A 16,707-nucleotide genomic window follows, 5' to 3' on the forward strand; every position below is an offset into this window, starting at 1 on the left:
TTTGCAAAGAGTATTATTAGCTGAGCATTCCAGAGTCTGCTAAGCAGAAAGGCCTATGAAAAGGGATAGTGGGAAGTAACTGCCAAGTGCCAAGGTGTTTGATAGAGGATTATCATTCAGTCATCCCTAAAACCTATTAAATAATGTTTGTTATGAATTACTCTTGATTATTATTTTTGTTTTACCAATAAGGAACCAAGATTCAAAGGATTTGAGGAACACCTAGTTAGTGGCTGAGTAAGAATTCAGATCTAGGGCTAGATGGATGGCTCGGTGGTTAGGAGCACTGGCTGCTCTTCCAGAGGACCTGGGTTCAGTTCCCGACACCCACAAGGCAGCTCACAGCTGTCTATGGCTCCAGTTCTGAGGGAGAGGGGCAGTCCAACACCCTCACACTGACAAATGTGCACATGAAATAAAAATAAAGTATTTTTTTAAGTGCCTCATCAAAAAAAAGAAGAATTCAGATCCAAATGTCTTTGGAACCAAAGCCTATTCTTTCTTTTGCTACGTTCAAGACCATGTTCTAAGCACTGTTGTGCTATTGGTTTTTTTTTTTTTTTACTCTTTACTTTTTGAGGGGCCCACTACCCAGCTCCCAAATAGATACACAGAGGCTTATTCTTACTTATAAATGTCCAGCCTTAGCTTGGCTTGTTTCTTGCCAGCTTTGCTTAACCTAATTATCCCATCTACCTTTTGCCTCTGAGCTTTTTCCTTTTCTTACTTCTGTATATCTTACTTTCACTCTTACTCTGTGGCTGGCTGAGTGCCTGGCCCCTTCTTTTCTCATTCCTTGGATCTCTCTTGCTTTTCTTCTATTTATTCTCTGTGCCTACCAGGCCTTCCTATCCTTTCTCTTGCCTTGTTGTTGGACATTCAGCTCCTTATTGGGCCAATCAGGTGTTTTAGACAGGCAAAATATCACAGCTTCACAGAGTTAAACAAATGCAACGTAAAAAAATGTAACACATCTTTACATCATTAAAACAAATGTCCCATAGAATAAACAAATGTAACACATCTTAAAATAAAATTCTACAACACTGCTGAACAGACATTTCCCCTCCCCTCGAATTACACAAGCTTAAATACTGGGTGAAACTTTTATTCACATGAAAAGCTGACACTACTAGATCATACTTAGTATATGATATTATAAGTATCTATAATAGACTTGAAACATTGGATGCTCCCAAATTTCCAAAGAAGAAAGTTCTTCTTACCTAATCTTGGAGAAAACTTTCTCCAGGAAATAGTTTTGCTGTTTACAACACAGCAAAAGTTTGCCAGTTCCCACATGCTTAGTGAATGGGGTTTTAAATACAAGATCCTGTTTCAAAAAAATAAAGTAGAATTGGCAAAACTATACATTTGACCATTAAAAAGCACGAGTAAAGTGGTGGGCATAGTGGACATAAAAGATAGTGTTAGCTCTGCTCTCAAGTGGAAAACAGGAGGGCTGAAGCAGGCAAATACTTGTTTTCAGTGTATATGTCCCTGACGGCATAAAACACAAAACCAAAGGCATGACTGTGTGTTCATTGTCATTGTATTATCCAGCCTTGGAAGAGCAACTGGTGACTTGGTAGCAGTGGTGGAGTTTTGAAGTAGGCTTTCTATGTAATCCTAGTTAGCCTCCAACTCAAAATCTATTTCTTGACAGCTGGGATTAGAGGCATTCACTACTTTGCCTGACCTTAATCTCTTTTTATTTGATATTAGAACCAAATTATCTTACTAGCTTCTGAAATCAAGGTAAGTCTTCTGTGTGCTGAAGGCAGCCTTTTTCTCTTCCAACTCCATTCTTCCTGGAAAGGAATTTTATGATGTGGTTCCTTCTTGCTATCATAAAATGTTTTGGTAAAATTAATTTTTAAAATTATTTTGAAATGATAAAAGTTGCAGAAAGTGTTCAGAACTCTGAATATTGTGTTAGAATTGTTTTCAGTAGAAATCTTTTATTGACTTGTGCTTTGTGATAAATAGCTTTGTAGAAATTCCCCAGTGGGCAAGTTATCTCTTACCTCTTAAATAGTCTGTATCTATCACATTATTAAATTCTAAATGTTAGAGGATATTTTTATATTATCTCCATGTTTTCCAAATGGCACAAGACCTTGAAAAATGTGGAACAGTCTTTTAAAAGAAATGCTGTAATCATACATTGATTTTAAATGACCCTGTCACACGTGAAAACAAATCAGATTGTTGCTCTTAATGAGCTTTTCAATTTACTATTCAGTAGATCAGATAAGTGGATTTAAGAGGTAATGATCCCGCTTAGTACTCAAGCTTGACTGTCAGATCCTGGTAGTGGAGAGCAGTCCCCGAGGACAGAAGCGTTGACACAGCTCTAGACGGGATAATGGGGATCAGAGCTAATGGATGCTAAAAGGAGGAGGACTGTGGGTTAGAGCGCTGCCTGTGCCAGTGTGGACTGTTTGCTCCTGCCTATGATTGCTTCAGAGCTGAGGCTTTGAGAAACTGTTTTGACAGCAGAGCACAACAGACCTGCCTGCCTGCCTAGCAAACTCACAACAGGAAGACTCCTGGCGGGACCCTCAGTTTTCAAAGATACAGTTCAATTGCTAGGTTTTCACCATGGCATAGTGAAAATAAAAGTTAGGTTAGTTCTCGGTTTTGCCAATTTATAAAGTCTTGGAATGTAAAATTTCCTTTTACAGAAATACAGAGTAGTCATCTTATGTTCAAAACAAGAAAATTAACTAGGAGTTAACAGAAAGGAGGAGGATGTGATGAAAATACACCAAGAATGGGCTGCTTGAGATAACACCATATCCCTTCCAAAAACCCATGTGTCACTCAGCTACATCTTCCAGCAGTGTCCAGTGCATTTATGGCATATTTTCTTTATTTGAAGATGATTGTGAACTCAAGAGGGAAAATGAGAGCTTTGGCCTAGAGTAGAGCTCATTTATAAATAGCTTCATTCATGTTTTCATCCTTGGTAAGCACTGGTGCCTTTAAGATTCCAGTCAAGGTGAAGAACACAGGAGCGGCTCTGCAAGAGTGGTGAGCAGAAAGCGCAGAGAGCAGGGACTTGGGGCCACTGTGGTCTGCTTTCACAAATTAGTCTTACATACAGGAGCGCACTGGATAATCACAGTCAAGTAACAGACCAGCTGCTCTCTAGAATATTTTTCTCTCTTCTTTTTTGCCCACAGAATTCAATATATCTTAAAAGGAAGGAAGCATATTTCATTGTTTGATTATTCACATTGTAATCCAGTCTCCATAGGTCCACCCATTGCTTTTTCTATTATATATTAAATACACTTGTCTTAGTTGCTGAGACAAAGAATAAGGTATGATAAAGCATAATATCAGCCCTCAAGGATATTCCAGCATTATAGGAGACCTGGACAACTAAACACTACGATGTGAAAGGACCATGATGGAAGAACAGAGCAGATTCGGGGGAATATACAGGAAAATGCAGCTCACCCTGCCTGGTAGGGCTAACAAGGCCTTTGGGAAGGTGGCTTTTGAATGATGGGATGGGGAAAGGCTGATACTGAGCCAAAGAAATCCTACGGATTACTCAGATCTTCAGTGCTTAGGCTTGAGAGAAATGGTGGAAAATGGGGAGTACTGGGGTCCAAGGTATGAAAGAGTTGAACACCAAAAGTCATTTATGTCAGATTTTCAAGAGGACTGATTTGAATCTTCCTGGCTGTGATATGTAAATTCTACATACTGCTCTTCCTTTGAGCCTTCTTTGTGGTTATAGCATTCTGATTGAGACCATTGTGATTACTAAGATTTTTAGGCTCTCTTTCTCTCCTGCCACAAGTATCTTAGGACCCTTAGTGATCATAGCAGCCTTTGCATAATCATTAGAATACTGTCCTGGGGACTCTGTAGTCAACAGAAGAGACAGTGGAAAATTGAGTAGTAGTTTTCTTTTCTCCCTCTCTGCCCTCCCTCTCCTTCCCACCATTCTGCTCCTTTCCTACTCTCTCCCTCTACAGCCACCCCTTCCTTTTCTCCCTGTACACTTGTCAGGGAGAACTGCTAGCCTGTGGAAGAGGCTTCCAGACTAGAACTCAGGTTGAAAATCTGTAACACAAGGTTCTGATTAGTATAATCTTCAAAACTCAAATACAGTACTTCTGCACTCCTCTCCTGTGTGACCCCTTTAACTCTGAATGATTTGTCTTATTGTGACCTCTGGCAATATATAAGCTAGTGTGTAAATAAAGCTAAGTTGCCATACTTAGTAAATAAACAAATTACAGAAGGTGATAAAATGACAGAAGAGAGATCCCAGGCAGCTGGTGTCTGGCAGGGACAACCTGGAATCCCATCAGAGCATAGTGGCTGTAGAGGTGTTAACTACTCTCAGCTTTGCCAGGCTACCAGGGAATGTTCCATTGGCTGCTGGTGGTATTTCTCCACTCGAAGTGGGATTGTGTGTTCAAAAGCACAGTGTGCCTGAGTTTGAGACAGAAATGTCATACCCAAACTCTGCAACCAGCTCGGCCCACTTAGAAGCTCTGTGGATTCTCATGTGCTGATGTTCAGTCCTACAGTCAACAGTAAGACCTGTCTCTGTGTCTCTCTAAGCTAGAGAGTATTACAGGGGGTGTTTATAGCTGGTATACAGTCTCATGGTTTTCTAAAAATACTTTTATAATCACCTTGCATTATCTTGAATTTTATTGATACTTTGCTGAAATCTAGAATAGGTAGAAAGTTTAGATTGTTTTTGAACATTGTTTTTTAGTCTTTTGCATGCCTATTCCCACCTTCAAGAAAAAAGGTGGCTCCCAACTTTGAGGACAAAGTATGTGGTGTGATCGATGAAGAATGAGTGTGGGTCTGTTTGTGTAAGTATATACACATCCCAAAGGAGAAGTGCTTCCTGTGTGGAAAGTTAATGCAGTCTAGGGTGGTAATGTTTTAATTTCATTAGCTCTGTGTTCGCTCCCTGTTTTCAGTGTGGATGAAGCAGATCTTTAAATTTTAGACTTGTTAACTTGAGTAGTCTTTTGAAATTGCCTATGAATGATGAAGCTTTTAACACTTTTTTGCAGGTGTACGCCCGTATGTCGGAAGTCTTAGGAATAACAGATGACAACCATATTTTAGAAACATTCATGACAAAAATGTGAGTGTCTGTTTTGGTTTTTAATTTTCTTCTGTTGTTTTGAGTCACATATCATCTTACTGTATTTGAATCTCTTAACAATACTAATTTCTAAACAAAATTTTGGCATTAAATTTTAGTGTGTACATTGTTCTTCATTGAAGCTTACTTCAAATACTTAAAACTCACAATCTAAAGGTCATTATCATTTGTCAGGAAGTCCCCGTGGTTATAGTGAACAATATCAGAACATTGTCCTAAAAAGATTTACAGATATTGACTCTATAGTTCAGTTGGGCAGAATTTTGTTTTTAACTTAAAACTAAAAACAAAACACCCTACCTCAAAGACCAATGACCAAAGACCAATTGCAAACTATAGTTATAATCACCTTAAAATAGAACATCCATTGGCTCCAGCAGAGATGTGTTTATAGAGCTGAATGGTTTGTCTCACAAACACACTGTTACATGTTGAACCGACATTGGTATGCTTCCAATTGCATACTGTGTGTCTCATAGATCACACTGTCTTGCTTGCAGGACAAAGCTGGGTCAACACCAGGACCATAAGTCAGTTTTGGAGCCGCCAGATGATGATTCATTTGGGGCAAGAACTGGTTCACTTTCATTTGACTTCCTTTGTGATAATAATTCCTCTTTTCATTCTGTTTGGCTTGATTCTAAATTTAATGTTTCTCCTCTGAAACACTTAACATTATAGGCTGACTAACTTAGAGAATTATTTATAGAACTATTTTAAACTTAAAAGAATTCTATGCCAATGTGCACTGTAGATTGACCATATAAAAGTTTAAATGTGCTATAAAAATTTTTTAAAAGTTCTGTTGAAATTTGAACATGCCTTTCATTTTGTCATTGAGGTCATCTGACTTACATCAAATGTTTGTGTTTCTGTGGTTCTCCATATGCAGGCAGCTATCTAACAATTTAAAACATTGTTTTTTCATATTTAGTGTTACAAACCTCAAGTATTGGGGAAGATGTGAGCCTGTAATTTCAAGGACTCTTCAGTTCCTAAATGACCTTTCGGTTGGATATCCTTTTCATTGTATATGTGATATACTAACCCAGCAGGTGCATTTACATGGCCAAATATTTTTCCCTGCTTCTAATTTTCCAAAATTTTACAATAAAAAGTCTAATTTGTTTAGCCTTATCTATAAAATGTGTGTTTATAATAACTGTGCTATGAAGCATTTTCAATCATAACTGAGCTTATATGAATGTATATACATATATATATTCTTAACTGGCTAGTTTTGTTTATATTAATCTAGGCTAATAATGCTTACATAATAAAGTATGCAACGCTCATGTATTTCAGCTCAAAGTTGTTCATAATTTTCAGAAATTCTTTTTCTGAAAGAAAGCATGTAACTGGCTTGAAGAAGGTCAGATGTTCCTGGGTCCCTCAGGAAGAGCCTCGTGAGCATCAGCCCGTATGGCTTGCACAAGTTGAGACACACAAAAGAGTAATAGAAAGAGGGTCACTGGCTTTTAGCCACTCTTTGATTGTTGGCCTCCTCACCAGGTCATAGTCACACCTACTCATGTTAAGAGTTCCTGTTACACATTAAATAGTTACATATTTGTCTCTAGAAATCTTTTAAAATTTGAAGCCAGAAATCATTTTTACTAGACATCTATAATATTTTATCAATGAGAGCTGGATTGTAGATTGTTGCTTATATGTTGTTAGCTGTAAGATACATAGATATTGTGAAAAATAAATAAACGTTGGTTTAGTTAACCCATAAGATTAGCTGATATTTTAATATAAGAACAAATTCTGAAAATGGTTGGCTTTGGATGAAAACCTTTAATGCAGTTTCATTCCAAGAATATGCTTGTATTAGTTAAGTTTAAGATTGTGTTCCTCCGTAAACCATAAAAGATTTCCAAAGTATTAGACACCCACTTTTGTGCTGGAATTTAATATGCAACTTTTTATTGGAAAATAATCGTCCTTGTCTGGCAAAATCCACCATGCAATATTTCTGTTAGTAGGTATAATGCAATAAAGACAGGGAGGGCTATTTATCACTACAAATTTTGAGGATTTCAGGATTCTTTTTATTATTTTAATATATTTCTTTGATATTAAATCAGAAAAATGATAAATTACACCTGTCCAGGCTGTTTTTCCTCTTTACTGAAAAGTGATGTACAACCCAATTCCAGTGGTCATTTTGGCTTTTTAAGATATGTATTTTTTCTTATTAAAAAAACTCAACCTGTATTTTTTTCTAATAATGGTGCTGAAATACTCTTTATCTCTAACATATGAAGTGGTTGATAAGTACTTCATAGTATTGCAACCTCTCCAGCTTTTCACAGTGAATTACTGTGAAAGTGTGTTATCTGGAAGAAGGCCTCTGATTGTAGAACACAGACCTATTGTTTAGATTCACTCTGGTTTCAGTTTGAAATTGATATTTAATATAAAATTAATTTGATTTGTATTTTAGTATAATTTGCATAATGCCTAATTTATTGGTATCTATTAAGATACTTTTTCTGTTATCTATTTTAAGTATAACTATTATAATCTTTTCTAAACAGTTTATTTCTTTTGAATACCTCTTAAAATTAATTTTAAAAAGTCTTATTTTCAAAACATTTATTAGATAAAGGTTAAAGGTTATAACAGATATGAATTATTTCCATGAAGGTACATTGATTTATATTTTTTAACAATTATTTCAAGTTTGCATATTTAGAAATACATATTAGCTCAATTTGATTTTGGTGCTCAGTTATTTGAATTATAAATCATTATGTCCCTTCTAGCTGATCAGTCATGAAATATCTTTGAATTCATTTACATAATGGAATATGTGCTTGGTGTATCCATTTCAATGCAGTCTCTGGCTACCTAATGTGTGTTTTGTTGTTCTATCCAATTTCATTATTATATGTGTTTTTTAATCATGATCTCAAAATAATACCTTATTTTTTGTTAAAAATACAATGGCATTCTTCAGCTGTAGGTAAGTATCATCTGCCTTAATGAAAAGCCTTATGTTGATTCTCAAAATAATTTAAAATATTATTAACCAGTCAATGAAAACCATGTTGTGAAATTTTTTCACTTTTCTTTATAATGCATGTCCTTGTTTTGTTTTTGTTTTCTGTTTTGTGTGCTTCAGGTGGCTGTCATTCAGTGTTCAGAACACTCAAAACCAATCTGTAAGCTTTGGTTATTTTTCCTTAATCTGACTACTTTTTTGGAAACAAATTACCAAGGTTTTTGTTTTTTTTTTTGTTGTTGTTTGTTTCTTTTTTTTAAGTAATTACATAAAAGCCTGAAGTTCCCTTAAAGCAGTGGTCAAGCTTGTTTGAGTATTTGAACATGATGTCTGTTATCACGTCATTAGCCCTCCTCCCCACCCCCAACAACCAGCACTTCTCTCTGTAAGGCTCTGAGCAGAACCTGAGAATCTGCCTCTTTACTGAGTCTCTGTGCTGCTGACTGGGGACATGTTTGCGAACTTCTTTCTCCCTTGAAGAGTTAGAAAATAGGGCTGAATCGTATGTCCTGCTTAAAAAGCCAGGCATTTCTCCTGAGGCACGTCTTCATTCAGCATTGTTTGAATTAAATAAGGCAGCTGTGACAGATTAGAGATCATCTGGCTCGCTAAGTAATGATGTGGAAACTGAGTGTTCATGAGTAGATAACCTCTTACCTTTCCAATAAGGTATTGTTGGCCTACTCTGAACCCTCTGAATTGATGAGAGTTTGTAATGTTTAACTCCAAAGACCCTTTTGAAAGAACTTTTATATTTTCCCATCAGATTCATTGCCCAGGATGGATATATATTATATCTAGCAAGTATATTTGAATAACTTTTAGTATAGTCTTAGAATTTCCACAAGTAAAATTCAAGATTCTTTGTAGCTTGAGCTAACCTGCTCCAACTGGGTCCAGCCTTCCACAGTAGGTCAGTGCCTGAGATCCTCCCTCTCTGAATTGTTTACACATCTGAAATCTAGTTTCTATCTGGATGGAAGATGGTGAGATTGTCCAAATGACTGCAGTAGGGAAGCTGCTGGGAAAATCAGAGAGTAAGGGTCAACAAAGTGCTCAAATGTAACTGACCTTGCAAGCCAAAAGGGACGTGGGGAGTCTCTCTCTCCAAAGTCCTGATGTTTGTCAACTGTCCCTTGAAGCTTCTTCCCTTCTTTTGGAGGCTAGCTGGTCAATATTTCTAATGCAGTTCATCATTTCCTCAAATTGATAGCAGTCACACCTCTCACTGTGGGTTCACAGGTAGAATAATGAGAAAGGAAGTTCTATTCTTTACCAGGCTACTGTTGGTATTCACCCCTTTTTACATAATCTTTAAAGGTTTGGGAAAGGCCAGACTGTCTTTCACTTTTAAAAACAGATCCCTGGGTATGGGGGCAGAGGAGGGAAGGCTGGAGATGGCTCAGTGAGGACCTGCTGCTTGCTGCTCTTCATGGGAGGAGCAGGATTGGATTCCTGGCAGCTATGTCAGGTGGCTCTGGTGCTGATAACTCCAGCACCAAGGAATCCAGCATCTTCTTGTGGTCTCCTATGTATCCATACATATAGGGCATATAACTAAACACACACACACACACACACACACACACACACACTCACACTCACACTCACACTCACACACAAATAAAATTAGACCCGCATAAGAAAAGGTTCTATGTTAATTTTTTAACTTTATTTTCAACAGGCTATGGCACCAGTGATTTCTTTATTATCGCAAAAACACCTATAAATTCTGAGGGCCTAGCTCAAAAATGAAAACTGGAAGGTCCCTTCTTTAAAATTATTGATAATGTCAAGACCTCCAACAATAAAGCTTTAAACCACATGAGGCATTTCTAAGTCTGGAGCCCTGTGTGAATGTGTAGCTCATACACCCAGGGAACTGCCCTGGTTATCTGTGATATAAAGAAATCATTCCTTTTCTTTGGCTTCAGACTATCTCCCTGAAGATAATATTTACTCCAAGTTATTAAAGATAAATAGTGATTTTTAGATTTGATTCTACACTCACCTTAATTTGCCGTAGCCTCTTGTTCCCTGTCAATTCAGTTAATAGTAGTCATTTGCCAAGTGCAGGACGAAAGAGCAGATTCTAGACCCTGCCCTCAGCTCTCAGTTCTACGAAATTACCCTGATTTTGGACCTCTTTCCATATTTCTCCTCTAAGATCCCAAAATCAACTGCTTTACTAACATACATTTTTAATCTAACTCAAATTATATACTAATTTTTTGGAAATTTATGTGTTAAAAAATAATGTGGGCATGTGACAATGATAGGACTGGATTTTTACACACATATTATGTGTACGTGTGAGTGATGTGTGCAGTACTAGTTTTTCAGCTAGGGTGGCAGCCAGCCATTGCCAATGATCCTCCTGTCTTCACCACTTCAGTGCTGGAGTTACAAGTGTGCTCAAGGCTACCCCAGCCTTTAGCTGCATGTTGGAATCTGAACTCTGAGCCTCATGATCACACTGCAAGCCCTCTTAACCACTCAGCCATCTCTCCAGCCCATGGTATTTTGAGGAGCCATTTTTATTAGATAAAGCTAACATACTATATGAAATATATTTTTTAAATTACCAGATACTGTGCAGAGTAGACATAACCAATGAGGTGTGATTCATGAAAGAGATGGGAGTCAGAAGAAAATACAGGATGAGCGATGAAACAACAATATAGAATAAAACAAGTGAAACATGCAAATAAAGCTGTGTGTTGTAGGAAATATTTAGAAATAAGGAATAGTAATTCTACTTTTGTGAAGGTATTAAGTTTAATACATTGTTTTCTTTCCCTGAATACGCCTCTCTCAAAATGGTGTGAGAGAATGTTAAATAAAATTAGTTTTCAGAAGCGTCCCTCAAGCACACTTTTATTAACATCTCTCATCAAGTGTTTTTTTTTTTTTTCTTTGTCTATCTGACATGAGGAAAGTCATGATAATTTAGCTCCTGTCTGATAGTTTTATACTAGAGTCAAGTATGGGAGTCTTCTCTACTCTTGCATACCTCATTCAGGCCTTCACCAACTTTATATTGCTTCTTCAAAAGATCACTTTCCACAGATATTATTTGAATCTGATCATTTCTCTTGGCAAAGCCCCAAATCACTTCCACTTGCTTCTTGTATCAAAGTAACATCATTGATTACACTTGAGTTACGACCCGACTTGCTGAGTTCCTAACTAGTCTGCTGACCACCCACTCAGCAACTATTTTCTCCTCGACACTGGGATCAAGGACATTCATTTTTCTTTCTGCTTGATGCCTTCCTTGTCCCTCACTGACTCACCAAAAATGTCATTCCCTCTCTTTTGACAGGGTGGCTCAACTCAGAGTTTTGGTTCTTCATAAAGACTTAGGAAAACAATACTGAAATGGTTGAAATCCTTAATCCTTTAGTGCTTACTGAACACTTAATCCTTTTCATTTTTTTCTCATGTTTTTTCTCTAATGTTCTTTTTTTCTTCCCCCTTCCTGCTTTTGGTTTTTTGAGGCAGGGTTTGTCTATGTGTAGCCCTGGCTGTTCTGGAACTCTCTCTGTAGATCAGGCTAGCCTCAGACTTATTTCTTAATGTTATTAAACATAATGTTCTTACGAATACATCTTAGGTATGAGTGTAATGTCGTTTACTATGCATTAGTCTTTTTTTCTACTAGATTGTAAAGTAATAGAGATTAAAACTTTTAGAACATATTGTCTCTTATTGAGTGACTGAAATTTAATTCCCACTCCTTACTGTTTGTTTGTTTGTTTGCTCTGTAGACCAGGCTGGCCTTGAACTCACAGAGATCCGCCTGGCTCTGCCTCCCTAGTGCTGGGATTAAAGGCGTGCGCCACCACCCGGCTATGCTGGATAGTTTTATGTCAACATGATACAAGCTAAAGTTATCTGAGAGAAGGGAATCTCAGTTAAGACAATGCCTTCATAAGATCAGTAGGCAAGCCTGTAGGGCATTTTCTTAATTGGTGATTGATGGTGGAAGGCCCAGGCCATTGTGGGCAGTGCCATCCCTGGGCTGGTGGTCCTAGGTTCTCTAAGAAAACAGACTGAGCAAGCCATCGGGAGAAAGCCAGTGAGCAGCCCCCTCCATGGCCTCTGCATTAGCTCCTGCGACCAGGTTCCTGCCCTGTGTGAATTCATATCTTGACTTCCTGCAGTGTTGACCAGTGCTGTGGAAATTTAAGTCAAATAAAACCCTTTCTTTTTTGGTCATGGTGTTTCATCACAGCAATAGAACCCTAAACTAAGACAAGTTCGTACCCAGATTGTGGGGTATTGCTGCTGTGACAGATCTGACCGTGTTGTTTTGGGGAGGATTATGGAAGTACTTGGGAACTTTATACAAGAAAGGCCATTGAATTTTCAGTGTTTGGTGACTATGGGAGCTTGGAAGATAAGAATGTTGAGAGCACTGCAGAAGATGGAGGCCTGGCTTGTGAAGTTTGAGAGGGAAGTATTGGAGAAATTATTTTGGCCACTCCACGTAGTTAAAAGGATATTTATTTAACGGCCTAACTCACAAATTAAGTGAAAGGTAGGTCGCAGGGTCTGGGGAAGGTGTATCGCAGTCCAGCGGTGTTCTCCAGAGCTCTGCACAGTCCACCTTCACCGTTCAGCGTCCCAGCACAGAGAGAGCGCTGGCCCATCCAGCTCTCGGGTCTCCTGGCCCCGCCTCGTAGGCATGACAGTTGCCAGAGTCTCAATGGGGGTTGGAACTTCCAGATCCAAGCTGGAATGGCTACCCACTACAGGAAGTTTAAAGACTCTATCAAGGCCTTCGTTAGTTTGAATCAAGATTCTGTGGTCCTGCTTAAGTGGGGCTGAAGTGAAACATTTGCTTTGCTGGGATACTTGATACTGATCAGCTGTAGCTGAGGAATTAGTGGTGATTAAGAAGAGACCAGAATCATTGAGGTGAAATTTTTTGGGAAGTGTTTCCTGAGAGTCAACACACTGAAGCTGTGTCCCAGAGGTAACCAAGGTTGTACCTCGCACTGGCAACCAAACTTGGTAGTGTAAGAGTCACCCAGGTGGTACTGGTATTAAAGACATGAAGGGGTCGTGGAGGTCAGGAGAGGCCTTTGGCGGAGGTGCAACCTCAGTGACAGGTGAAGGCCCAGGACTGAAGGGGTCATGCAGAGAAGTTGAGGCTTGGCACCGATAAGAGAGCGTAGGAGAGGCTGTTGGTGAAAGTGGAGCCCAGTTGCAGCAGAAGACCCCAGCATTTTGGAGATGTCAGTACCATGGCATGACCTCCAAGAACAGCAGCAGCAGTGGAATGGAGCCAGCTAGAGCCTAGAAGACAAGTTGTGTGCACTGCAGGAGGCTAAGCCAGAGAAGTGACCCAAGCCACTGGAGATGCCCAGAAGATCGTGAGTGAATCCCAGGCGTTGGACGTGGAGACATTAACACTAGTGGAGTTTGGTTTTGCTTTGATTTGATTGAGACTGTGCCCTCGTTCTTCCCTCTGGAAGTCAGAAAGTATTTTATTTATTTTTTATTTTACAGGAGCCCACAGTTGAAAGACTTGGGATTTTAAATGGGATTGGCTATTTTAAAGAGACTGGGTTTTTTATGTGTTTGAATTTGTAATGACTGTGGAACTTTGAAAGTTATTTATGTTTTTTAATATGAGATCTTGTGGGATGAATGATATAGGAAAGATGGTCTAACAGTAGTGTGTTTGTATGTCAAGTTGACAAGGGGTCAACTGTGCTGCATAGTTTTTATGTCAACTTGACAGGAGGGAATCTCAATTAAGAAAATGCCTCCATAACATCGGGCTATAGGCAAGCCTGTAAGACATTTCCTTAATTAGTGATTGATGGGGGAGGGCCCATCCCATTATGGGTGGTGTCATCCCTGGGCTGGTGGTCCTGGGTTCTGCAAGAAAGTGGGCTAGGCAAGCCAGTAAGCAGCACCCTTCCATGACCTCAACTCCTGCCTCCAGGCTCCTGCCCTGTTTGAGGTTTTGCCCTGAGCTCCTTGATGACAAAGTGTAAGCCAAATAAACCCTTTCCTCCTCCACTTGCTCTTTGGTCATAGTGTTTCATTACAGCAATGTTTGTCATGGTTACTAACTTCATGACCATCTTCACCTGTCTCAGTGGTTGTTTTTTTTTTTAACTACACAGATGCAGAAGAATTTTCTGGAAATTTTACTCAGTCAGATGTAGCAGTTGGCCATTAACAAATTGGCCAAAAGATAAGATCCCCCTGTCATGCCTGGGGCCCAGTTCCAGTTCCAGTTGTATTTCAGTTTGGGTGGAATAAATACAGCCTTTAAAGTCGAGTGGGTGTGTATCACATAGTGGAAAGAGGGCAGGATGCTGTAGTGTCAAGCAGACCTGGATTTGAACCTTGGCTCTTCCTTGTATTAACTTATTCCCAGTGTAGCCTGTGCTAACTCATGCTACTGCTCAGGAAGGAGTCCTAGCACTGTTGCTGTTCCTGTTAGCATGCTGTACTCCCCACTGTGAGCTTCAGGCCTCCAAACCTAACCCAGTACTGCCCTAAGCCATTCAGCCCTCTGCCCAAAATAGAGCAACTTAAAAGAACACTAGTCTGCTAGAGAAGAATAAAAATAAAAGATCATAAAGATATGCCCTCTTGCCTTTTCCTTTTAACATTACAAATCTTAAGACCATTAGCTAGCTTTGAGCTGAATTCCTGTAAAGGAATGTAAACATTCAGATGAATTCTCATTATTGTATTTTTTCAAATTTTTAATCATTTTTCTGGAGAATTAATTGAAAGACAGTGGGGGCTGACCTTGGTATAAAGTGCACAGATGCGGTTCTGCGGAAAATGTCTTTGGCAGATGATGTTTTTCCTGTGGATGTTCTGTTTATTGCTTCCATAAATATTCTGTTGTCAGAACATGACTAACCGTTTGTTAGCGGTGCTGACAGGAGGGCTCCTCTTAATGGCAGCATCCATATCACCCATGTACCCTGTCACTTTGAACTTAGCAATTTTAAGAGAATTGTCTTTGGTAATTACTTAAGATATTTCTAAGTTTATTGATCCCCACCCTTGTTTAACTGAGTGAAGTTTGAATGGCAGTTCATCTGCTCAGAGATTGATGATTTTGAAGTCATCAAACCTGCATCTTTAAATCTAAGGAAAAGCTTGCTGCTTATCAGCGCTGATCTTGTCCTGTGGTTGCCAGAAAACGCCGTGCACTGAGGGAAATGTGTGGCTGCCAGGCCTGTCCTGGGGGTACACATGCACAGCATGCCATTCTAGTGGTCACCTGGAAGTTGGACAAACTTAAATCTAAGTCATATAATTCACTTGTCGTTGGGAAAGTTATTTAATTTTGTTTAATTCATTTGGTCACTGAACAACTGGAAGTGATACTATGCTGCTAGTTAGAGTGGTAAGAACTGGCCTTGTAACTTAGAACTGTCCGTTTCTAAGTTTTCTTCATCTTCGTGTCTTTTCCCTGGTTTATAGTCAGTAAAGATGTGTGCATCGCCTGATCCTCAGAACACCCCATGCAGTCACTTGGCTCCAGACTCCATTCTCACTTGCTGGAGAGGAGCTAAACTGCAGTCGTGCGTGCTGCATGTAGTGCTTAGGCTCGTCCAGATAACTGAACCCACATTTTCCTGACTTGTGCCCTAGTGTGCTTCCCACTCCGTGGCTAAAATGATAATTGGGCTTTTCAGTGTCATTATACATGGGAAATTTACAAAGCCCCGTGTTTGGAAATAATATGAAAGGAAGGAGCTGATGTTTCCATTACGATGTGAATGGAACCAAGGAAGATTGCTGTAGCCTGCAAGACAGGAGGAAATATAGAGAATAACCAAGATGTGCTATGGCAGAAAGCACATAAATATGGTGAAGGAAGAGCAGAGGGTGCATCCTGAGTATGCATCCCTAAAACCCAAACAGACTAGAAGTTAGCTGTGCTTTGTGTTCATGTTTATGATCCCTCAGTTTGATTCTCATTCATGGTTTGCCTGTTCAGATTATTGATGTGGTCCAGGAAAAAAAAAAGTCTTTGAATCGAGCCTTAATTCAAATGTCAGCAAAGTCAATCATATCTGTGCAATCTTAGGATGGACAACTTCATTGCTTTAAGCTTCTGTTTTCATACCTACAGAGTAGAAATAACAACACTGTAATTGTGAAGACTGGATAAAATAACATGAAAAAATGTCTTCTACTTAAACACTTGAGAAATATTAGTCACATTAAGCTGTCTTTCAACACTTAATGACGTGAATTTTTGCTATATCTTTCTAACTAGATATTGGTTTTAAACTTCTGAGTTCATTGTTTCTTAAAATTGAATAATTTTTTTCTTTCTTGATAGTCTATTATGGGTCTTTATAATAATTTTATTATGAAATAGCATTAAGTAAAAAGAAATTCTCCAGCTATACCCAAATGTAAAAAGGGTCAGTTTCAATTTTCTCCTATCAAGGCTTTAATAGTGAGGGGTTCTTGTCTTAATTATAGGATTCATTCTTTCTTTCCATAACTAGAATATGTATAAGATGGAAAAGTAATTGCCCTAGTT

General features: G+C 38.8%; 1 protein-coding gene across 4 annotated transcripts in view; it reads left to right on the plus strand.

Moving 5' to 3' along the window:
- The window catches only part of Ranbp17 (RAN binding protein 17), a 340,305-nt gene that overhangs the window by 217,719 nt on the left and 105,879 nt on the right, over positions 1-16,707 (plus strand). For all 4 annotated transcript variants that reach the window (XR_013053188.1, XR_006075264.2, XM_015997609.3 and 1 more), the window contains 2 exons: positions 5,061-5,134; positions 6,090-6,170. Coding sequence is in view for 2 of the 4 variants with exons in the window: in XM_015997609.3 (XP_015853095.2) it covers positions 5,061-5,134; positions 6,090-6,170 (155 nt within the window). In the remaining 2 variants the exon portion in view is untranslated. The remainder of the gene's footprint in view (positions 1-5,060; positions 5,135-6,089; positions 6,171-16,707) is intronic.

Source organism: Peromyscus maniculatus, chromosome 8, assembly GCF_049852395.1.
Source record: "Peromyscus maniculatus bairdii isolate BWxNUB_F1_BW_parent chromosome 8, HU_Pman_BW_mat_3.1, whole genome shotgun sequence".
Lineage (NCBI taxonomy): Eukaryota > Metazoa > Chordata > Mammalia > Rodentia > Cricetidae > Peromyscus > Peromyscus maniculatus.